Source organism: Canis aureus, chromosome 6 (assembly GCF_053574225.1).
Source record: "Canis aureus isolate CA01 chromosome 6, VMU_Caureus_v.1.0, whole genome shotgun sequence".
In the NCBI taxonomy this organism is placed as follows: domain Eukaryota; kingdom Metazoa; phylum Chordata; class Mammalia; order Carnivora; family Canidae; genus Canis; species Canis aureus.
This window is the reverse complement of record NC_135616.1, coordinates 57,745,027-57,768,393: the sequence shown is the minus strand read 5'-3', so window position 1 is coordinate 57,768,393 and position 23,367 is coordinate 57,745,027. Positions and strand designations below refer to the sequence as shown.

General features: G+C 36.3%; 2 protein-coding genes across 10 annotated transcripts in view; one reads left to right on the top strand and one right to left on the bottom strand.

The window, feature by feature from the left end:
- COP1 (COP1 E3 ubiquitin ligase) overlaps positions 1-23,367 on the top strand; it is a 244,389-nt gene that overhangs the window by 26,455 nt on the left and 194,567 nt on the right. For 5 of the 8 annotated variants that reach the window (XM_077901779.1, XM_077901775.1, XM_077901778.1 and 2 more), the window contains exons 2-5: positions 407-466; positions 8,948-9,045; positions 16,234-16,310; positions 16,998-17,117. In XM_077901779.1, coding sequence (XP_077757905.1) covers positions 407-466; positions 8,948-9,045; positions 16,234-16,310; positions 16,998-17,117 — 355 coding nt within the window. The remainder of the gene's footprint in view (positions 1-406; positions 467-8,947; positions 9,046-16,233; positions 16,311-16,997; positions 17,118-23,367) is intronic. The other 3 variants (XM_077901781.1, XM_077901780.1, XM_077901776.1) reach the window with 1 other exon arrangement.
- Positions 1-23,367, bottom strand: part of LOC144316185 (transcription and mRNA export factor ENY2-like) — a 73,514-nt gene that overhangs the window by 4,629 nt on the left and 45,518 nt on the right. Inside the window, exon 2 of one of the 2 annotated variants that reach the window (XM_077901783.1) lies at positions 11,975-12,492. The exons of the other annotated variant lie outside the window; for it this stretch is intronic. Coding sequence (XP_077757909.1) covers positions 12,171-12,492 — 322 coding nt within the window. The 3' untranslated portion in view covers positions 11,975-12,170. Of the gene's footprint in view, positions 1-11,974; positions 12,493-23,367 lie in introns of those variants that run through there. 2 annotated transcript variants of the gene reach the window in all.

The following is a 23,367-nucleotide window of genomic DNA, read 5'->3' as shown; positions in this document are numbered from 1 at the left end:
TTTCTATTTATTTGTTTATTTAAATTTTTTAAGATTTTATTTATTCATGAAAGACAGAGAGAGAGAGAGAGAGAGAGGCAGAGACACAGGCAGAGGGAGAAGCAGGCTCCATGCAGGGAGCCCCAGGTGGGACTTGATCCGGGGACTCCAGGATCACGCGCTGGGCCAAAGGCAGGCGCTAAACTGCTGAGCCACCCAGGGATTCCTGAGCTTGATGACTGTTAGGGCTTCTTGAATAAATTGTTGTCTTACCACCAATCCCCTAAAGCACCTTTAACTCAACAGAAATTCTTGATAGATGTTTGAAGACTAGCTATGTTATTGATAAATGATTTTGTTGGTATTGTAACCAGGCTTGTCAATTTATAATCACTCTACTGAAAAAAATTTTCCATTTTCTTTTTAGCCCTATCTGCTTTGATATGATTGAGGAAGCATACATGACGAAATGTGGCCACAGCTTTTGGTAAGATGATTTTATTTAGCAAAAGTGTCTTGATTTTTAACTTGTGTGTAAATGCAGCCAGTGAGAAGTTATGTTTTTAAAATAATTTTGGTTATCTTGTAATTTCTTTGATCAATATATTTTTACAAGTTAAGCAGCTCAAGGTAGTAAGCATATGGTTGGTGCACAATTTCTGTGAAATACTTAGATTTACTTACAGATGGATTTTAAAACTTTTGGGTTGATTAATTATTATAGAGTTTTGATTACTGTTTTAGAAAATTGAAGAGTGCTGGGTAATTAGGATGAAGCATGAAGCATCTTTAACTCACTTGTGGAGATAAGTATGAGGCCCAGTAAAGGATGTTAGAAAGTCATGGGAAAAAGATATAGGGGATTAAAAAGACCTATGTTTTCTACTTTAACAGTTTGCAGTGTTATCTTCAGTTGTTTAGTCTTGTATAATATGTCACATTAATCAGTATATTTAAAAATTTTTAATTGTGGTAAAATTCACATTACGTAAACTTTACTGTCTTAACCATTTTTAAATTGAGTAATGTTTGTTTGCATTGTGCAATCTCTAGCATTTATCTTGCAAAACTGAAACTTTATAATCTTTAAGTAACTCTCCATTCCCCCTCCCCCCAGCCTCTGTCAATCACCATTTTACTTTGTTTCTGTGAATTTGATTATTCTAGATACCTCATATAAGTGGCATCAAATAGTATTTGTATTTTTGTGACTGGCCTAATTTGCTTAGCATAAGGTCCTTAAGTTTCATCCTTGTAGCATATGTCAAAGTTTCCTTCCTTTTTAAGGCTGAATAGTGTTCCATTGCATGTATATAAACTCTATTTTATTTGTTCATTTATCTGTTCATTTGTTAAGAATGATGCTTTGAACATTGATGTATAAATATCTTCTTGAGATCCTGGTTTCAGTTCTTTTGGATATATACTCAGAAGCAGAATGGCTATTTCATACGGTAGTTCTATATTTAATATTTTGAGGAACCTCCATGTTGTTTTCTGTAGTTGCTGTACCATTTTACGTTTCTCCCAGAAGTACGCAAGAGTTCCAGTTTTTGCACATCTTCTCCAACATTTGTCATTTTCTTTCTTTTTTGTTTTTGTTTTTTTAATTTTTATTTATTTATGATAGTCACACAGAGTCTCAGAGAGAGAGAGAGAGAGAGAGAGAGAGAGAGAGGCAGAGACGTAGGCAGAGGGAGAAGCAGGCTCCATGCACCGGGAGCCCGATGTGGGATTCGATCCCCGGTCTCCAGGATCGCGCCCTGGGCCAAAGGCAGGCACTAAACCGCTGCGCCACCCAGGGATCCCCTGTTTTTTTTTTTTTTTAAATATTTTTTTTAATTTTTATTTATTTATGATAGGCACACAGTGAGAGAGAGAGAGAGAGAGGCAGAGACACAGGCAGAGGGAGAAGCAGGCTCCATGCACCGGGAGCCCGACGTGGGACTCGATCCCGGGTCTCCAGGATCGCGCCCTGGGCCAAAGGCAGGCACTAAACCGCTGCGCCACCCAGGGATCCCCTGTTTTTTTTTTTTTTTAATGGTAGCCACCCTAATGGTTGTGTAATCTGTGTTTAATTCCTTTTATTTATTTATTTTTGTGTTTTTTTTGTTTGGGAGTGGCATATTATATTTGCAGTCAATCATGTCCATAAATTATTTATACACTGTTGATACAGTATTTTTGGCTTAGTATTTCTGTTGTGTTCTAATAGTCCCTGTATTCTAATTCATATTGAAGTTAGACCCATAATTTTATTCTGAAGTTGAATGTAATACCTGGTATTGATATTCACTAGTCAAGTACTGGGTGTTATTACCAGTTTGTAAGTATTTTAGTTTGATTTGGAGCCTGACACATCAGTGATAGGTATATCCAATCTGCTAGTCACTTGAGAAGAAGCTTAGAATAAAAATGGCTTTAGCTTGCACTATGATTTTTATTAAAATATAAGTTATTACAATAAGTAATATGTACTCTTTGCTAAAAAAAACTTTTATTGTTCAGAAAGTTGTAACATGAAAAGTAAATGTCACCATTTTTCTAGTCTTTTTTGTCTACTTCCTTAGATGTTATCACTGGCAAGGAGTGATGGTGTATTCTTTCAGAATTTTTTTTGCCGGTTTTATAATTTTGATTTCCTGATATATCATTGCATTATATCCTTATAGTTCATAAATCACTTTCTGCTCCATATTGCTACTGAAATTCTGGTCATGTGTGTCTTGCTTTTAGATTGATTCATGTATGGTCTTGATCTTAGGCTGATGGTTTAACAGTAGTGTTTCCTTGGGTCCATTAATTGATCCAGTACTATAGCATTCCATAGGAAACCATGTCCCTTCCTTAGAGATTTTGATTTTCATCTCTGGAAAATTGGATGATTTAGATTAGGCTCTATAAGCCTTTGGTTGTATTGAATATTGGACCAGATAATTCTTTGTTGTGAGTGATTATCCTGGATATCGTAGATTGTTTAGCAGTATCCCTGGCCTCTACCCAGTAGCAGCCCCTTTCCTCACAAATATGACAACCAAAAATGACAAACCAGGCATTTTTTTTAAAGGTTTCTATTTTTTTTTTTTTAAGATTTTTATTCATGAGACACAGAGAGAGAGAGACAGATCGAGAGAGAGAGAGAGAGAGAGAGAGAGGGAGGCAGAGACACAGGCAGAGGGAGAAGCAGTCTCCATGCAGGGAGCCCAACATGGGACTCGATCCTGAGTCTCCAGGATCATGCCCTGGGCTGAAGGCAGCACTAAACCGCTGAGCCACCCAGGCTGCCCTGTCTCCAGACTTGCCAGATATCCAGTAGGGGACAAAATTGCCCACATTTGAAAAATACTGATTAGGGAGCTAAAAGAGCAGGGTCTTGAAGTTGATAAATCAGGATTCTGGTTCTGGCCCTAAAATTTTATATTTGTCCAGTCACTCAACTTGTCTCTCCTCCTCCTTTTTCTCTTCCCTCCTCCCTTTTCTCTTCTCTCTTCCTATTCCTTCACCACCACCTCTTTCATGGTTTTGAAGGTGTAAATGTTTGGTACAAATTATAAAGTGAGGAACTAATTTTTTCTAACTCCCTTCTTTAATTTAAATTTCACTGTGACATTTTAAAAGGATGTGGAAGAGTCTCCTAAATCAGTATAATATTCTTGCTTCACTGTATTGTGAAGTGTAATAAATTACTGATTGACTTTATAATTAAATAGTCCTGGCCTTTTCAATGAGTTCTATAGTCTTCATGGTGTGTCCTTAGGTCTTTGTTGGAAAACCCTACTGGTTTCTTAAATATCTGTTTTTTTCCTTCAAATGAAAATAGTTTGTTTAGACCCTTGTTATAATTCATGTTATAAGCTGATATGAATGTGTTTTATTTACTTATGTATTTAAAAGATTTTATTTATTTATGTGACAGAAAGCACAAGCAGGGGGACCTGCAGGCAGAGAGAGAGGGAGAAGCAAAGCAGTCTCCTCACTGAGCAGGGAGTCCGATGTAGGGCTTAATCCCAGGACCCTGGGATCATGACCTGAGCTGAAGGCAGACACTTAATTGACTGAGCCACCCAGATAAATGTGTTTTAAGATACCTTCCACAGAGCAGGTTTTGGTAGGATGGAGACCATAGGTTGACAGGAGCTAATAAACTTGGAGACTGGCAGTCCTATGTCAGGCTTGTGAAACCATGAGGCATTTTGTACTTTAAAAGAAAAGCTCATAATTATTTACCCTGTCCTATCATGTGGGGCTGGTGTAACTTCAGTCGTTAATGGTAGCCTCTTGGATTAGATCTTCACTGACTTGAACGCTGGCTGGTAAACAGGAACTGAGCAGTGTTACCGCTTCCAGGGTCCATCCGGATTATTAACACTAATCAGAACTGTTTATCTCTATCTCGCTTATAAATGGTAACTCTTAATTTTTAACAGGGTGGAGACAGTATTCCCACTTGAGAGTGAGTCTGCAGTTAGCTTTTGTCTAACCAAACTTAGTGATATGATAAAATCTAAAAAAAAACTGGCTTTTTTGTGATGTAGATGTAAGGTTTGGTCTTTCTCTTTGCTGCCTCCAGCTTGCACCACACACCTTGCTTCTCAGACCTCATGTCTACCAAGTTCTGAGTTACTATTCTGTTTCATTACAAATTAATTATAATTAATAGCACTCCTCGGTGTTGTCCATCTTCCAGCTATCTGCAGTCAGACAGATAGCTGTCTTTTGGGTATCAGCTTGTCTTTTGGGACTTCTAATTCATCATCTTGTACCTTGCTATTAGTCTTTCTTTATTCCTGGTTATTATGTAGGACTATTGGTATAGATTTGTCCTTCCTGTTCTTGTTACAGTCCCCTTTTTTGAGAATTTTCTGATTATTCAGTTTTCTTTCTTTCTTTCTTTTTTTTTTTTTTAAGATTTTATTTATTCATGAGAGACACGGAAGGCAGAGACATAATAGGCAGAGGGAGAAGGAGGCTCCATGCAGGGAACCCAATGTGGGACACGATGGAGTCCCTCCCGGGACTGTAGGATTATGTCCTGAGCCAAAGGCAGATGTTCAACCACTGAGCTACCTAGGCATCCCTGGAATTACTATTTTTAAGAGTTTCAGTGTGAGTAGCTTTTGAAAACTTCTCAGGTAGACCCAAGATAGATATCCTTTTATCCCCCCTATTTTGATCCTCTTCTTATCCTTCTTTTGGTATACAAAATACCACATCTCAGGTGGGGTGATGGTAATTCTATTGAGTTACCGTGAAAGAAATAATTGAGAATTTCTAATGGTTATATGACCCAGAAGACAGCATGTTTCTTTTTTGTCTGTATTTCTTCATGCATTCAACATTTATTTAGTTAAACTCTAACGGGATATTGTGCTAGACATTGAGGGTACAGAGATGAATTAAAACAAAGCCTTGCTTTGAATGAACAAATAGAAGAGGAGATGATAGACACATACACAGATAAATACAAAATGAGATAGTTACAATTTCTCAAACCAGGGCAGGTCTACTTTGGGATGGTAGTGAGATATATCTTATTGTCATGTCAGTTTTACACAGTATGTAATTTGATGCATTTTCATTTTATAATGTAGATGGATATTGTCAATGCAATATGGAAAAGTCACTTGAACTTTTATTTCTGAGGACAGGTCCTTCTGGCTGTGTCCTAGACTATTTTCTCTTCTAGGAGTGGATGGTGTGGTAGTAAATCTAATGACAAGGAATTAGGATGCTGAAGGATGATTAGGATGCTATAAATAGAGGAGGATATTCTACCGGGCTCTCGGATAATTTCTTGTCTGTTGACAAACTCTTTCACTGGGTTAATGACTTAGCTTGTTCTCCTTGTCATATTATTTGTTCATTTCTAACAGTCATTTCTTTATAAAAGTCATTTGCTAAGATTTCAAATGTCCTTCTGCTTATCTGTCAACCCCTTCTCTCATCTTTCATAACAGTCCCCGATTCTCTACTTCATGACTTGGTTTATTTGAACTTGCAGATTTTTTTTATTTTTTTATTATTTTTTTAAACAAGTTAGTTTTTTTTTTTTAAGATTTTATTTATTTATTCAAGAGAGACACACACACAGAGGCAGAGACACAGGAAGAGGGAGAAGCAGGCTCCATGCAGGGAGCCAGATTGGGACTCGATCCTGGGTCTCCAGGATCACGCCCTGGGCTGAAGGCGGTGCCAAACCACAGAGCAATCCGGGCTGCCCAGAACTTGCAGATTTTTTTAAAGGCTAAATCTTGTCATGTGGGAATATTTTCTAGTAATAGGAACTCATTTCCATTCCCCTAAGCAGACTGTGTTTCCATGTTGTAATTGCATACCTGCTTTATGTTTCTCCCTTGCAATAAAAATGAAAAAAAATTTGTATATTATTTCCTTCATTGAAATGTCTATGTAGGAAATTTTCTGTTAGATATGGAGCCTATCTTGTGGTAATATGGTAATCGTAGCCTTGTCTTAATTGCAACAGGTGATGTTATTATTTCTGGAACACTGTACAAGTCATTTGTTTTATATATTTATATATGTTATATATATTTATAAATAAACTGTTCTGTGCCAGCCATTTACTCTGATCTTTAGATCCTTGTGCTGTGCCAAAGACCCATCACTACATCAGTTTTCTATCATTACTTGAAAGTACCAAATGTGAGATGAGAAAGTAGTTGATAATTAGTACAGAGAAACCTGATGGATGAAGGTTTCTGTTTTGATAAGGTAGAATGAAGAAAGAGGCTTATAAAAATCAGCTTCAGTTTATAAAGCTGAAATAAATTTATAGTAATATTTAAAAAAGATTTTATTTATTCATGAAAGAGAGAGAGAGAGAGAGGCAGAGACATAGGCAGAGAGAGAAGCAGGCTCCATGCAGGGACTTGATGTGGGACTTGATCCAGGGACTCCAGAATTACACCTTGGGCCAAAGGCAGGCGTTCAACCGCTGAGCCACCCAGGTGTCCCAGATTTATAGTAATTTGGATACAGAATAAAAGATGCTATCTTTTTAGGAATCTTCTTTATAAATCAGCCTTGTAATTTCTTAGAAATATTTTTTTTCTGATTGTTAGTAACAATGCTTTTTTTTTTTTTTTTTTAATTCATTTGAGAGAGAACAAGAATGGAGCAAAAACAGGAGGAGGGGCAGAGGGAGAGTGAGAAGCAGACTCCCTGCTGAGCAGGGAGCATGACCTGGGGCTTTGTCCCAGGATGCTGAGAGATGGGAGCTGAAGGCAGATGCTTAACCATCTGAGCCACCCAGGAGTCCTGAGCAATGCGTTTTTATTTTTTATTTATTTAAAGAATTTATTTATTTATTCATAGACACAGAGAGAGAGGCAGAGACACAGGCAGAGGGAGAGGGAGAAGCAGGCTCCATGCAATGTGGGACTCGATCCCAGGTCTCCAGGATCACACCCCAGACTGCAGGCGGCGCCAAACCGCTGCACCACCGGGGCTGCCCGCAATGTGTTTTTACTATAGAAACTTGTAGATATCTACAAAGAAAAAGTTTCCCATAAATTTTATGACCCAGAGAAATATACTGTTAACGTTATGATGAATGTCTTTTTTGGTTTATTTTAAATGTACACATATGCAATTTTTTAAAAACAGTAACGAGATTGTGCTGTATCCACTGTGTTCGAGATTTTCCTTTTTAGTCTGTAAAAAATGATACAAAAATAAATAAAAAAGTGATACGGTGACTTTTTTCTAATGTCAATTTGATATTTCTCTGTGGTTTAATGGAACTATGTATATATATATATAGTATGTATATATATATATATATATATACATATATATGTATGTGTATATTTTAAAGATTTTGTTTATTAATGAGAGAGAGAGAGAGAGAGAGAGAGGCAGAGACACGGATAGAGGGAGAAGTAGGCTCCATGCAGGGAGCCTGGTGTGGGACTCAATCCCAGAACTCCAGGATTATGCCCTGAGCCAAAGGCAGATGACCAACCATCCCTGATGGAGCAATATTTAAAAAGTTTTTTTAAAAATTATAAACCAGTATGTAATTGTAAAAATTCAAACATTAATATATATATTGTAAGGAAGGAAAATTTCTTGTAATTCCCTTTCTTTAGCTATAACTGCTAATAGTTATTAGTTTTCATGGCATATAGTTATGTATTACAGTATGATTATTTTTTGGTATATGTTGGATTGGTGTTTACAAAATTATTCAATGTCCAAGTGTTTTGGTGCTTCTAATTTATTTTGCTATTTACAGATAATAATTGAATTGAACACCTTTCTATCTACATACCTCTGTTCATTTCCTTAGGATAAATCCCTAGAAAGAAAATGACATCAAAGGGTGTTATACAGTTTTAAGGTTTTCTATACAATTTGCCTCCTGGAAAGGCTGTGGCAGTTACATATCCTTCAGCAATATATGAAGTTATTTATACTGACATGTGCTCATTAACATGTGATTGTATTTTCTTAAATTTTCCATTCTGTTTGGTAAAAACTAGTATATAGTTTAAAACCAATTATTTTTATCCTACTGAAGGTGATGATTTTCTCATGCTCATTGACTGTGTTGTTGATTTTTCTGTGCTCTTTTCTTTTTTTATTTGAATTTTTTTTGTATTAAGGATATCATCAAGAACATAGTCTATTTGCTTAATTAAATCATAGGCATTTGCTTTTCTTGGGTGTTATGTAGTACTTAAATTGTGTAAACTTAGAAGTACATTTTTTAAATATTCTGTATCTAGTAGACTTGTTATTCAAGTTTATTTTTAAATATTCTGCATACTGTTATCTAATAAATGCTCTATGTAACTTTATTATGATAAAATATTTTGAAATAAATTCAATAGCGAATTACTTGTTTTAAATGAGAACTAGAAATCTAATAGGCATTATTTTGTGACCACTTTATTAATTCTTCACTGGTTTAATGAACCTTATTTTATTTTTTTTCTGCTAATAGCTACAAGTGTATTCATCAGAGTTTGGAGGATAATAATAGATGTCCAAAGTGTAACTATGTTGTGGATAATATTGACCATCTGTATCCTAATTTCTTGGGTGAGTCTTTGGAATGATTCTTTATTTTTTAAAATATCCTATCCCCAAAAGTGTGTGGTGGCACTGATTTATTTGGAAAACCGTGTAGGGGTAAAGCAAATCTTTCTTTCCTACTCACCTGGGTGCTTTCCCCAGTCTTCATTACTTTGTGACAGAATTTCCATACCATGTAATGTTAGTACTATATTATGTTATTTTAAGTTTCATGAAAGGAGAAAAATCGACTGACACAACTCTTAGTTTCTTGTACAGGTGGCTGGACAGAATGTGAGGCTACAGAATGCCAGAGTTCAGAATACCTCTGTCTTTATACAGTGTGTTGCATTCCTGCTGGTTGTGCTTCTGGGGTGTAAGGGAGTCAAAGGAGGAAAGTGTTAATGGAAAGGGGGAAGGGGGGGACGTAAAAAAAAAAACAAAAAACCCTGGGGGTAATTGGATTCCTGAATAGGGGAAGAGCCTCTGTGACCTGGGGGCAGGCAATTGAAAAGTAAGGACTTGGAGAAGAATTTAGGGAAAGAAGAAATATTTGAGTGGTGTGATAGATACTCTGTAGGACTGGACTTTATGGGCTAAGTTGGGTATAAGGGAAATGAAAAGTCTGGCAAAGCAGAAACCTTTGTCCGTGAACTTGGAAACATGGATTGATGCTGCTGAGCAGGCTCTAGAATCATTTTTCTATCAGTTGTAACATTGGAAAACTTCTTTTGGAATGGCTAAATACAGAAAGGAATCTAATCTTCTGACAATTTTTGTGTTAAATAAAATTTCCAGGCAACATTCCCTAATGAATCCAAAAGTTGGAGATTCTTTAATCTGAATTTCTAACTCGAGGGAACACTATATATTAGTATGGAAGGAGTTTTAAAAGTACTGTTTTTGTTAGAAGGTAATTTCATACATTAAGTATGTATTCTCATATATATCCAGTAAATAGCACAGTCATACCTTACTGATTTCTGAGCTAGAAATTATCTTGATGATGATCTGGTTTTTTAACATTCTCTTTTTATGGTTAAAAATTTTGGTTTTGGATGAGTGGAGTGTAAGTATATTATGTCCATATTTGAAGTCTCTTAGAGTGCTGCTTCTTAATGTGATTATGTATGTCAGCCATGGAAATAACATTTTATCCTGATACATCTTTTCCTGTTTTTCTGCCCATCATCCATTCCAGTCTTTACCATTTGTACAATATTAGTCAAATTCATAAGTTCCCATATTAGGTAGTTAGGGACTTAATATGTATCCTGTGCATTCAGGATGCCCTTGAGATCTGTTACTGAACATGGAATTCTACTTTTTTCCCCCCTTTACTGAAAGGGGGAAAAAAAACTTTTAACTTAACTTATTTCTAACAAGTTCTAACTTATTTCCATTGCTTCAGCTTGAGATTACATGATTTATTTGTGTAGTGCCTATCATTCTTGGTTGGGATTAGGACTTGAACCTTTTGAAATAATTTTGGATTTCTTCTTGAGCATGGTAAAACAAGTATATGTTTTACAATTTTGAAGGCATTAGATAGCTTTGCACTTTTTTTTAATTGATAGGTTAGGACCCTGTCATGGATGAAGGATGAACTATACATTTAATGTAGCAGTTGTCTTCAAAACTTTTTGCTTGGATGACTCATATAAAAATTCTGAAAAATGATGTTCTTCCTCACACATTGATCCCTCATTTAAAATGATCATCCTCTGGGCAGCCCCAGTGGCTTAGTGGTTTAGCGCCGCCTTCAGCCCAGGGTGTGATCCTGGAGACCCAGGATCAAGTCCCACGTCAGGCTCCATGCATGGAGCCTGCTTCTATCTCTGCCTGTGTCTCTGCCCCCCTCTCTCTCTCGGTCTCTAATAAATAAATAAAATCTTTAAAAAACAATAAAATGATCATCCTCAAATTTTCTTTATAAGTTTAAGTGGTTTTAAAGGATGTAACTTTAGGAGTATTTTAAATCTGGTTATTTAAAAATAAAGCTTTTATCTCTTTTTAAAATGTATCCAGTGGAATCTAAATATCAAAGTGATTTGATATTTATCATTGATTTGAAAATAGACACCTTTCATTAACAATGGGAGATTTTATGCACTCGTTTTCTCTTTGAATTTTTACTTAAATTGCATTATCGTCCACATAATTTTATCCATATATAATGTGTTTTTATGCTTGAAATCCTTATTGATCTATCTGTAATACTATTCTGTAACAGAAATTTATGTAAATAGAAGCTATAGACATAGAAATGTTTTAACTTTTCTAACATTATTAAGCATTTAAAGATCTCAAATTTTTTTTCTGGGTTATTACTGAGTTAGTATGCAATTGATCAAATATTTACAAATTTTATGAAGTATTAGACATAAATTTTTATTGAAAATGTGCTGCTTATCAGTTTTGGTGCTTTTCTTGATTAGTTCTAGTACTCCTAGTGGTTATTAGTAGGAGAAGGAATCACTTTCATTGTATTCTTTTAATTATTTGTTCATTTATTTAGGATCCTCAGTTTTTATTTTTATTTTTATTTATTTTTTTAAAAAGATTTTATTTATTCATGAGAGACACAGAGAGAGAGGCAGAGACACAGGCAGAGGGAGAAGCAGTCTCCATTCCATGCAGGGAGCCTGATGTGAGGCTGGATCCAGGGTCCCCCTGGGCCGAAGGTGGCGCTAAACCGCTGAGCCACCCAGGTTGCCCGGCTCCTCAGTTTTTAAAAAATTGAAATATAATTGAAATACAACATTCTGTAAATTTAAAATTTTTCTTTTTCTTTTTTTAAAAAGATTTTCCTTTTTTAACTGTAAGTCTTCTTGAGAACTTTGTTGATGGAGATTGAAGGAATTTTGTTAACAGTAATCTCAGTTTTCTTTTAGCCTCGTTCTGACTTAAGAAATTAAGAAAAAAGGCATTTACTGATTTATCATCAAAGACAATCTTTTTTTTCCTCTCATTCATGAGATATTTATTAAAATAACACATTTAGGGAAAAAATCAATACAATGTATACATCATTACTGAAAACTGTATACCATCATACAAAAAAGGATTTTATTTTGGGAAATTGATTCCTAATTTATGGCAAGTTTTACTTTCAGAAATAAAACCACAAAACAACACAATCTAATTCAATCTTAAAGGCTGGCATGCTGAGCAAGGAATGTTCTTATTCTTTGTGGGAGCTCCTTCTTTACACTGTCAGGTACCAGGGCTCTGCCTTTTGGTGTGATTTCAGCCACCAAGTCATCAACAGTAACGTGTTCTAGTCCTTTTTCTTTAATTACCTCTTTACAGTGTGCCTTCAACTGGTCCTTCCAGCCACATTCAATTAGTTTAGCTCTCAGCAACTCTTTGAGGCGTTCTCTTTCTCCAGTTTCTATCAACTTTTGGTTAATCGCTGCTCTCAGCTGCTCATCTTTGTTCATCTTGCTAACCACACTCTTCAGCTGCCTGGACCTAGACCCCTCATCAAAGACAATCTTAATGTTCAATTAGTTAACAATGAAATTGTTTCTTTAATTTTAATGAAAGCAAATAATTGGAAGGCAAGCACTCAAAAACGATTTGATTTTCTAGTCATTATAATTAACATACTTTTTTTTGTCAACCAAGTACTTTGATTTTTCCTTTCCTGCCCTAAACACTATATATTACAGACCCTTTTCTTACTGAATACCTTCCCCCACCTCTTCTTCTACCTTCCATGGCATTGTTTCAGTCCCCTCTAGGACCCTTGGTCATCCAACACATTCTGTTCTTTCCATCCTACTTGGTCTTGAGAGCTCTGTTTCTTTTACCAGTTACTAGAAGCCTTTTGCAAGATGAAGTCTTACTGTCCCACACCCCTATCCCCATCCCTGCATTTGCTCTCCTTTGTTCCTGCCAAGACTTGCCCTCTAGCTCTCCCTATCCCTTCCTGTGTGAAAGCTCTCTTCAGCTGCCTGCCTTTATCTCTCTTCCTCACTCTCTTTTCTAACTTTCCCTGTCTATATAAAAATTTGGTAAATTGAATTTTATCTCCCTTATGAATGACATTATCCTTTGAAGGGACAATGTGAACGCTAAGTTTAAAATACTTACTTTAAAATACTGAGTTTAAAAAGTAAATACAAAAAAAAAAAAAGTAAATACAGCATGTAACAACCTTACTACTGGCAGGCAGTGTCCTAAGTGCTTCCTGTAAGCTAACTCATTTCATTTTCAGTCCTATGAGACAGGTACTGTCAGTAGCATCCTCATTCTTCAGGTGAGGAAACTAAGGCACAGAGAAGTTGGGTTACTTGTATAAAGTTACACAGTCAGTAGTAGTAGAATTGGGATTTGGACCTACGTAGTCTGTCTCATGAGTATATGTGCTTTTTTTTTTTTTTTTAATTTATTTAAAGATAGTTGCTAGAATGGAAGCTTTAGCATTAGAAATGCATTGTTTATTCTTAGCACTGTGGCCAGGATCCAGAGACTTATAATTATGAATATAGAATATCTTTCAAGTTCAGTGATATACAAGATTTCTCAGTAAAATGCAATGTGGTATACACTTGTATTAAAATTTAAGTCACAGTTTTTATTCAAATGGTTAATTCTGTAACTGAAATATTAAACTCTTATTCATGTACTTCTCTTTATTCCCACTATATTGTTTCAAGCTCTCCTTTCTCTTCCCTGGGTTATATTAGTAACTTTGCTTATGAGATACATACCAGGCTCTTCAGAATCAGGCTTCCATCTATTTTCATTTCTAGCCTTAGTTCGTAGCCTGTTAATCATTAACAAAATCACTTTTGACCCCGTGTTTCAGCCATATTGATTTAAAGTCACCTTACCTCTTGGTCTTATATGACTTGAACCCCTCTTTCTTACACTCTTCTCTGAATTCTTTTCCACTTTGTAATGAAGCTCTGTGTGCATGTTATGGCCCAATTCTAATTTTTAGTATATGTGCTGCCGAAGCGGGCACTTATGGCCCAATTCTAATGTCACCTTCTATGTATAGCCTCCTTATTTACACTCTAATTGTTCTTTGTTGTATGTTTTTTGTAAGTCCCCTTCAGTGATAGTACTGATTATCACATAATTACTGCATCATATACATTTGTCTTCTATTCAGAGTTGCTTGAGCTTTAGATTGAGTCTTACTTAGATTGAGTCTTAATTATTTTTGAAGCTTGGATTTCTAATGTGGGTTTAATACTTCTCTGGTTTGGTAAGAAATATTTATAGTTGGATTGTGGTATAGTGGAAAATATTAGATAGTTGGGTTTGTATCCCAACTCTGTTTTGTATTTTATGTCACCATGAGGTAAGTTCCTGATGCTCCCTTTAATAGTCCCTCATTACTAAAATTGGGAGAAGAACCCATAAGATAATGTCTGTAAAGTGCTAGGCTAGTGCTAAACTGGCTTAGTACTACTTTCTTTTCCTTTATTAGATTTTCTGTTGTTTTTGTTTGTTGTTACCAGTTAGTCGTTAAACATAGAAGAAAAGGGGCAGCCCGGGTGGCTCAGCATTTTAGCATCGCCTTTGGCCCAGGGTGTGATCCTGGAGTCCCGGGATGGAGTTCCACGTGGGGCTTCCTGCATGGAGCCTGCTTCTCCCTCTGCCTGTGTCTCTGCCTTTCTCTCTCTCTCTCTGTGTCTCTCAAGAATAAATTAAAAAAAAAAAAAGAAGAAAAGAATTTGTAGAATTGATTAATTTAGTGGTTTGGTGATAGGATCAAGTTCTTTCCATCTTTTTGTTCTTCCATCCCAGCATATGCATTGGTTCTTTGACTAGCTTCCCCCCCCGCCACGCCCCCCCCCCCCCAAGATTTCAGGATGGCTCTAAGCAGTTCCAGGTATCATCTCTTAATGAAGGGAGGGAAAGAACCTGTGTTTTCTATCCACTTCTTTCTGTGAAAGATAGCATACCCTTCATTGGTTACAACTAGGCCACATGCTTAATCCCATGTCAATTATTGGCAAGAGTATGAATACCTAGATTGGCTTAGGTTAGTCAAGAATCATACCATTTGGCTGAGGTAGAACCTAGCTTTTCTGAAAACATGTGGCAGCCTCACAGTTGGAAAATAATTATGTTATTTAAAAAAGAGGGGTGGTGGCTTTGGATAGGTAACTGACAGTATCTACCATGATATATTTTCTAAAGATATTTATTATCTATTTATCTATCAGAAAGAGAGAGAACATGCATAAGCAGGAGAAGTAAATATCTGCCATGATGTTTATAGGAAAGTAACACAAAGAAGAACAAATAAAAATCCTTAGTGTCTACCTTATAGAATCAACCAGGTACATGTGGAGGATGAGACAGTTTCACACAATGAGATTTATCTCCTCCAGATGCTGATAGTATCATCATGAAGATGTGTACGAGAAAGCATGTATTCCAGAGAATTCTTCTTCTTCTTCTTCTTCATCTTTTTTTTTTTTTTTTTAAGATTTTATTTATTTATTCATCAGAGACAGAGAGACAGAGACACAGGCAGAGGGAGAAACAGGCTCCACACAGGGAGCCCGATATGGGACTTGATCCCGGGACCCCAGGATCATGCCCTGGCTGAAGGTGGCGCTAAACCGCTGAGCCACCAGGGCTGCCCCAAAGAATTCTTCTTTAATAATAATGATAGTAGGGATCCCTGGGTGGTGCAGCGGTTTGGCGCCTGCCTTTGGCCCAGGGCGCGATCCTGAAGACCCGGGATCGAATCCCACGTCAGGCTCCCGGTGCATGGAGCCTGCTTCTCCCTCTGCCTGTGTCTCTGCCGCCGCGCGCCCCACCCCCCCCCGCCCCGTGTGACTATCATAAATAAAAAAAATTTTGAAAAAAATAATGATAGTAATAATAGCAGTTGTAGCAGTAGAGGCTGTGGCAAAATTGTTTTAATTTGAAATAAAGTGAAAACCTAGCATTTTCTTCTTAGCATCCTTTTTTTTTTTTTTAAGATTGATTGATTGATTCATTCATTCATTCATGGGAGACACAGAGAGAGAGAGAGGCAGAGACAGGCAGAGGGACAATCAGGCTCCATGCAGGGAGGCCAAAGGCAGGTACTAAACCCCTAAGCCACCCAGGGATCCCCGTTCTTAGCATCTTTTTAATTTGGAGGCTTTTTAAAGTGAAAATAGAACCCATTTAAGCAGAACAACTAGATGATACATTTAACAATACAAATTATATGTGCTTTTTGTTTTTTCTTTTCAGTGAATGAGCTTATTCTCAAACAGAAGCAAAGATTTGAGGAAAAGAGGTTCAAATTAGACCACTCAGTGAGTAGCACCGTATGTTTCAACTCTTATTACTATTTTTAAATAAATTTCCATTTGTTGTTTTTATTGGTTTAATATTAATTAGATATTAAAGCTTAGTATGTCATTGATTTTTTTTAAAAGAAAATTTAAGGTTTTTCTGTTTTGAACTTTGTTAACTGCATTGTCTAAAATTTAGTGATCATCTTTTGAGAGGTCTTTCAGGATCACATTGAGTCAGAGATGGCTTGAGATACATGACATTTGGAGAATTATATAGCAGGGTGGAGCTGTGGTTGGTAATTTGGAAAAACTGTTGGAAGATTCTTAATTTAAGAGAATAAAAAAAAAATCAGAGATTGTTGAGGGAGGTGAGCCTAAATGAATACTTTACCAAGTACAAAGTTGAAAGTATGGCTAGACAGATAATGAAAATCCAGGCACTTGGTTTGAAGGGAATTACACCTTTAGATGTGCTCACTTAACATTTGTCATGAATATGCCTTCTGTATCTGTTATCTAGATTGGTTTAAGGGAGAAATAGTGTTTAATTTATAATTAGAAGGCAGTGGGGAACCACTGGTGGGAAGGAGTAGGTTAGAATATTATAGCATGTTTTTGGTATCTATGTAGTAAACATTAGGAAGTAGTAATTAAACATGTATTTTAAGCACTCTAAAACAATTTTCTTAGGAAGTTACTGTGTTTCTTCATTTTTAGAATGGCCACAGGTGGCAAATATTACAGGATTTGTTGGGAACTGACCAAGATAACCTTGATTTGGCCAATGTCAACCTCATGTTGGAATTACTAGTGCAGAAGAAGAAACAACTGGAAGCAGTAAGTGGCAGTTGAATTTTAGAACATTTTAAGTGATGTTCTTTATTGCATTGAAAAAGATGTAGAAATATTTTAAAATAATAGGGTAGTGTCTGTCACTCAGTACATCCAGTTTTATTCAGTAAGAAAACATGAGGAAGGTATCACTTCTAACAGATTTCCCTTTTCAAATAAAAGGAAAGACAAATTTCTTTCTTATTCTGTTTTGTTTGTTTTTTAAAGATTTACTTATTTGTTTATTCATGAGAGACACAGACTGAGAGAGAGAGGCAAAGACATAGGCAGAGGGAGAAGCAGGCTCCTCGCAGGGAGCCTGATGCAGGACTCAATCCTGGATCCCGGGATCATGATCTGAGCCAAAGGCAGGCGCCCAACCGCTGAGCCACCCAGGCATTCCGGAAAGACAAATTTCTTATAAGTTACTTGCAGTGGCCAGTTTATATTAAGAAAGACTGAGTGATAAGAAAGATCATGAGAAAATACAATTTCATTTTAATATGGAACAATTGTATTCGTCACTTTTCTTCTTCTTTTTTTTTTTTTTAAAGATTTTATTTATTCATGAGGGACAGAGAGAGAGAGAGAGAGAGAGAGGCAGAGACACAGGCAGAGGGAGAAGCAGGTTCCATGCAAGGAGCCTGATGTGGGACTCGATCCCGGGTCTCCAGGATCATGCCCTAGGCTGAAGGCAGGCGCCCAACCGCTGAGCCACCCAGGGATCCCCTTGGTCACTTTTCTTATAATGAATACATTCCTTGCCATATCTTCCCTTATTCATTCACTCATAAGATTTGGAAGAGTAAATAGAGATTATTTTTATCTATATAAAATCCTTTTAGCAGGTGTCCATTGTTGGCAGCTGTAGCATATGACTTAAATGCTTTTAGAAAGGTAGGAACTGGAACTAAACATATCTTGTTTTATGTAATGAAATGTAAATAAATATAAAATTGCATTTATTTCATGTAAATAAATATAAACAGTGTAAAATGAATTTTCCATGTATTAGTCAGGAATTGAATATGATCATTAGTAGCAATTCACACCTTAGCATCAGCAAATACCCTCCTGATCTAGCTTAAACAAAAAGAGGTTATTTATTGATAGGATAAGGAAGTGAGTAGCTGACATACATGAAAATGAAGAGTTTAAAACCAAATATTGGGAAGATTGGAACCATAGCCAGCTTTTCTGGAGAGTATAAGGAAATGAGATCAGGCACTTGAATGTTGTTGGATCTTTCTTTGGTGCTTCTCATGTCTGTTTTTTTGGAACATGTCTCATTTTCTTTTCTCAGATCATTATAATGTGAGTAGTATAGTCATTTGCCCTTCATTTATGTTTATGTTTTTTGATAGAAGAAAAGGGACTTTTCAATTTCAGTTTAAAAACATTCTGTGGATGGTTTATTAATATAGCTTAGATCTAGATTCCATCTGATAGAATGGGAATCTATTAGTAGGAGAAGGGAGTAGTTGAGGTTGTGCTTCCTAAAATGATTCTCCCATTCTGGGAGTGGAGCACAGTTGGAGGGAATTTGTCCTATATTTTTGGGGGAGAGGGGGTTTATCTTTTACTTCTTCTTATTCTTCTTCTTTTTTTTTTTTTTTTTTTTAAGATTTTATTTATTTGAGAGAGAGAGAGAGAGAGGCAGAGGAACAGGCAGATGGAGAACCCGGGTCAGGATCAAGTCCTGGGCTGAAGGCGGCGCTACACCGCTGAGCCACCCAGGCTTGCCCTACTTATTTTTTCTTTCAGTTTTATTGAGATATAATTGACCTAAAGTACTGTATAAGCTTAAGGTATACAGCATAATGACTTGATATACATGTATTATGCAGTAATTACTGCAGTAATTTTATTTTATTTTTTGAAGATTTTATTTATTTTTTCATGAGAGAGACATACAGAGAGAGAGGCAGAGACATAGGCAGAGGGAGAAGCAGGCTCCATGCAGGGAGCCCAATGTGGGACTCGATCCCAGATCTCTAGGATCATGCCCCGGGCTGAGCCACCCGGGCTGCGCTACTGCAGTAATTTTAGTTAACATCCATCATCTCTTATAGATAAAAGAAAAAAATATATTTTTCCTTGCATTGAAAAATATAAGGACTTATTCCTTTTTTTTTTTTAAGATTTTATTTATTTATTCACGAGAGACACAGAGAGAGAGAGAGAGATAGACACAGGCATAGGGAGAAAGCAGGCTCCATACAGGGAGCCTGACATGAGACTCCATCCCGGGTCTCCAGGATCACACTCTAAGCTGAAGGCGGTGCTAAACCACTCAGCCACCCAGGCTGCCCAGGATTTACTCTTTAAAAAAAAAAAAAAAAAGATTTATTTATTCATTCATTCAGAGAGAGCGAAGAGAGAGGCAGAGACACAGGCGGAGGGAGAAGCAGGCTCCATGCAGGAAGCCTGATGTGGGACTTGATCCCGGGTCCCCAGGATCACACCCCAGGCTGCAGGTGGCGCTAAACCGCTGCGCCACCGGGGCTGCCCCAGGATTTACTCTTTTAGCAACTTTCAGATATACAATGTAGTGTTAACTTTAGTCATTATGTTTTACATTACATCCTCCATACTACTTATGATATACCTGGAAGTTTGTGCCTTTTGACCACCTTCATCTAATTTCTCCAACCGCCTGTTTCTAGTTACTATAGATATGATCTGTATGAGTTTGGTATGTTTTGTTTTGTTTTAAGGTTCCACATGTAAGTGAGATCAGTTATAGTACTTGTTTTTCTCTGTCTGACTTATTTTACTTTAGCAAAGTGTCCTCAAGGTCCATACATTTGTTGCAAATGGCAAGATTTTCTTTATTCTTATGGCTGAACAGTATTTCATTGTCTCTTCAGCGTGGTGATTCAGTTTTTTTTGATAAATACTGAGAAGTAGGATTGCTAGATAATACGGTCTTTCTATTTTCAAATTTTTAAAAGAAAAAGTAGGCTCCATGGGTGTGGAACCCAATGTGGGGCTTGAACTCAGGACCCTGAGATCAAGACCTGAGATAAGATCAAGACTTGGAGGCTTAACTGAGTGAGCCACTCAGATGCTCAGTTTTTTTTTTTTTAAAGCCAAAACGCACCTGGGTGGCTCAGTTAGGCATCTGAGGACTCTTTTTTTTTTAAGATTTATTTATTTATTTATTCATGAGAGACACACAGAGAGGTAGAGACACAGGCATAGGCAGAAGCAGACTCTGGGATCATGCCCTGAGCCAAAGGCAGACGCTCAAGTGCTAAACCACCCAGGCGTGTCCCAGCATCTGACTCTTGATTTCAGCTTGGGTCATGATCTTGGGGTTTGTGAGATTGAGCCCCATGTTCAGCTCTGCACTCAGATGGGAATCTGCTTGGGGTTCTCTCCCTCTGCCCCTTAGGTGCCCCGAAGATTTTTAGCTTAATGTAGTCCCACTTGTCTTTTATTTTGTTGCTTGTGCTTTAGATGTTAAAGAATCATTGTCAAGACTCTCCTATGGTTTAAAGCATAGTTTTCTTTTTTTTTCATATAAATATTTTCATATAGTGATAAATGATATAAAGACTTCTATGATAGGTTGAAAACATGCAGTTACCTTGTTACCTTAATGCTATGTAAATGAGAGTAAAGGGATGTTAAGGGTTGCCTGCGTGGCTCAGGGGTTGAGCGTCTGCCTTTGGCTCAGAGCGTGATTCTGGGGTCCTGGGATGGAGCCGTACGTTGGGCTCCCTGCAAGGGGCCTGTTTCTCCCTTTGCGGATGTCTCTGTCTCTCTTTGTGTCTCTCATGAATGAATAAGTAAAATCTTAAAAAAAATTAAATCTTAAAAGAAAAAGTTTACATAAAAAGCGTGTTTGGGTGGCTCAGTTGAGCATTTAGATCTTGATTTCAGCTTGGGTCGTGATCTTGAGGTTGTGAGATCACGCTCAGCATTGGGCTCTGTGCCAGGCATGGACCCTGCTTAGGATTCTCTCCCTCTGCCACTTGTGTGCTCCTGTGAGTGCTTGATCACTCTCTCTCTTTCTCTCTCAAATGGATAAATAAATAAATAAATAAAATTTAAAAATGGAAAGATGTTTATATAAAAAGCTTCCTATTGTAGTTATCCTTTTGACATAAGCCTTTGTTTACATTTTGATGTTTGTGTTGGTAAATATATAGATCTAGTTTGTTTTAACTAATGTATGATAATCCATTGCATAAACATATCTATTCCCTTATAATGGACATTTATGTTCTTCCTAATTCTTAGCTGTGCCTATGCTGCATTTAATGTTGTTATACATGTCTCCTTGTGCTCTTGCATATACACTTAGTGATTTAAGGAATGCAGTTACTGTTTATAGAGTTTACATGCACATTTTAACTTATCAGATATTGCTAGATTGTACTTTTGTGGGTTTGTACTATATGCACACCTGGTATTTTCTCTTATAATTACTGCCGATCTGATAGTTGTTTGATGGTTGTGTGTGTGTGTGTGTGTGTGTGTGTGTGTGTGTGTGTGTTGGGTATTGCTACTTTGTCAAATATTTTGGTAATTGAATTCTAGTTGAATTGCATTGTGGTCAGACAGTACGATTTATGTGATTTTAGATTGGGTATTTTTCTTGATCCCATTTTATTTGGTTTGTGGGTTTATCATAGATAAGTTTTTGCTTTTTTCCTTAATGGATGCTTTTGGGTTTTTAATATAATTTACATTGTATCTTCAAGTAATATCCTTATCTGTATTATAGGAATCTTAAAATAATATACTTCCATTTCCTCTCTCCTGGTCTTCGTACTATATTTTGTCATATATTTTATTTTTGTATATATTATAAACCCCACAGTCAGTTATTAATTTTGGCTTAAACAGTAAATCATGTTTTATATTCATTTTTAAAAAGTCTTGTATTATCTGTATATTTACCATTTCTAGTGCACTTTTGTTTTCCATTCATTCTTTCAAATTCTATCTGTAATTTTCCTTTTGTCTGAAGGACAACCGTTATCATTTCTTTAGTGCAGATCTGCTGGTGATGAATTCTTTTACCTTTTGTATTTGAGAAAGTTATTTATTCTTTGTGTTTGAAAGGCACTTCCAAATAAGTAAAGAATTCTAGATTTATGTTTTAAAAATATTTTAAAGATACTACTTTATTTATGGTCTTATATCTTGCCTTGTTTCAGATTAGAAGTCTGCTGTCGTTTTCTTGTCCTAGTGTGTTCCTGTTTAGTATGTTCTTTATGTTGGCTTAAGCCTTTTGATTTTGACATACATTGGTTACATACCTTCCCCTCATTATTCCGTTTTGGGGATTTTTGAGATTCTTGGATCTGTGAGTTTATAATATGATTTGGAAAATGTTTAGTCATTGTTTCTTCCACTATGAGAACCTCACTTAACCATCTATTAGGCTGGTTGAAGTTACTCCATAGCTCACTGATAAATAGTTCTGTTAATTTATCTTTTTGATTTCTCCCCTATATAGTTCATTTTGGATAGTTTCTATTTCTACTTTCAAGTTCACTAATCATTTCTATCTGTTCTTAACATGTTTATGCTATCCTCTAACTTCTAGAACATATATGTAGTTACAACTCTTTGAATATCTTTGTTTACTAATTTTGTTGTTGTCATTTCTATATCTGTTGTCATTGATTGACTTTCCACCTTATTATGGAATGCATTTGCCTTTTTACTTGCATACTTATTAATTTTTTGATTGGATGCCAGAAATTGTAAATTTACTTTGTTTAGTGCTGGTATTTTTGTATTCCTTTATACATTGTTGAGCTTTGTTCTGGCACATAGTTGAGTTACTTGGAAATAGTTCTCTTCTCTTGAATCTTTTTTTTTAAGTTTTAATAAAGTGGGGCCAGAGGAAAGTTTTATATAGGCTAATTTTGCCCCACTACTGAAGCAATCTTTTTGAGTATTCAGCCTGATGCCTGTGTAAGGTTTTTCCGACCTGGTTCCTGGGAAACTATAATATTCTGATCCTTTTCCTGAGGATTATTGTTTCATATAACTGGTTTGCTGTTCTGTTCTAAGGTAGGAGTGTGATTTCTGTCTTTCTCACTGTATTTTAGTTAGATGTGTAAGTTCATTATGTATGGTTTTGGTCCATTATGGCTCAGTATATGATTTTTTTTGGTTACATGTTCACTTGCATTTGCAAACAGTGTATTATTTGTTGTAGTGCTTTATAAATGGTGATTGTGTAGCATTTGTTAATATTATTTAAATCTTTTTTCTCCTTGCACTACCAATT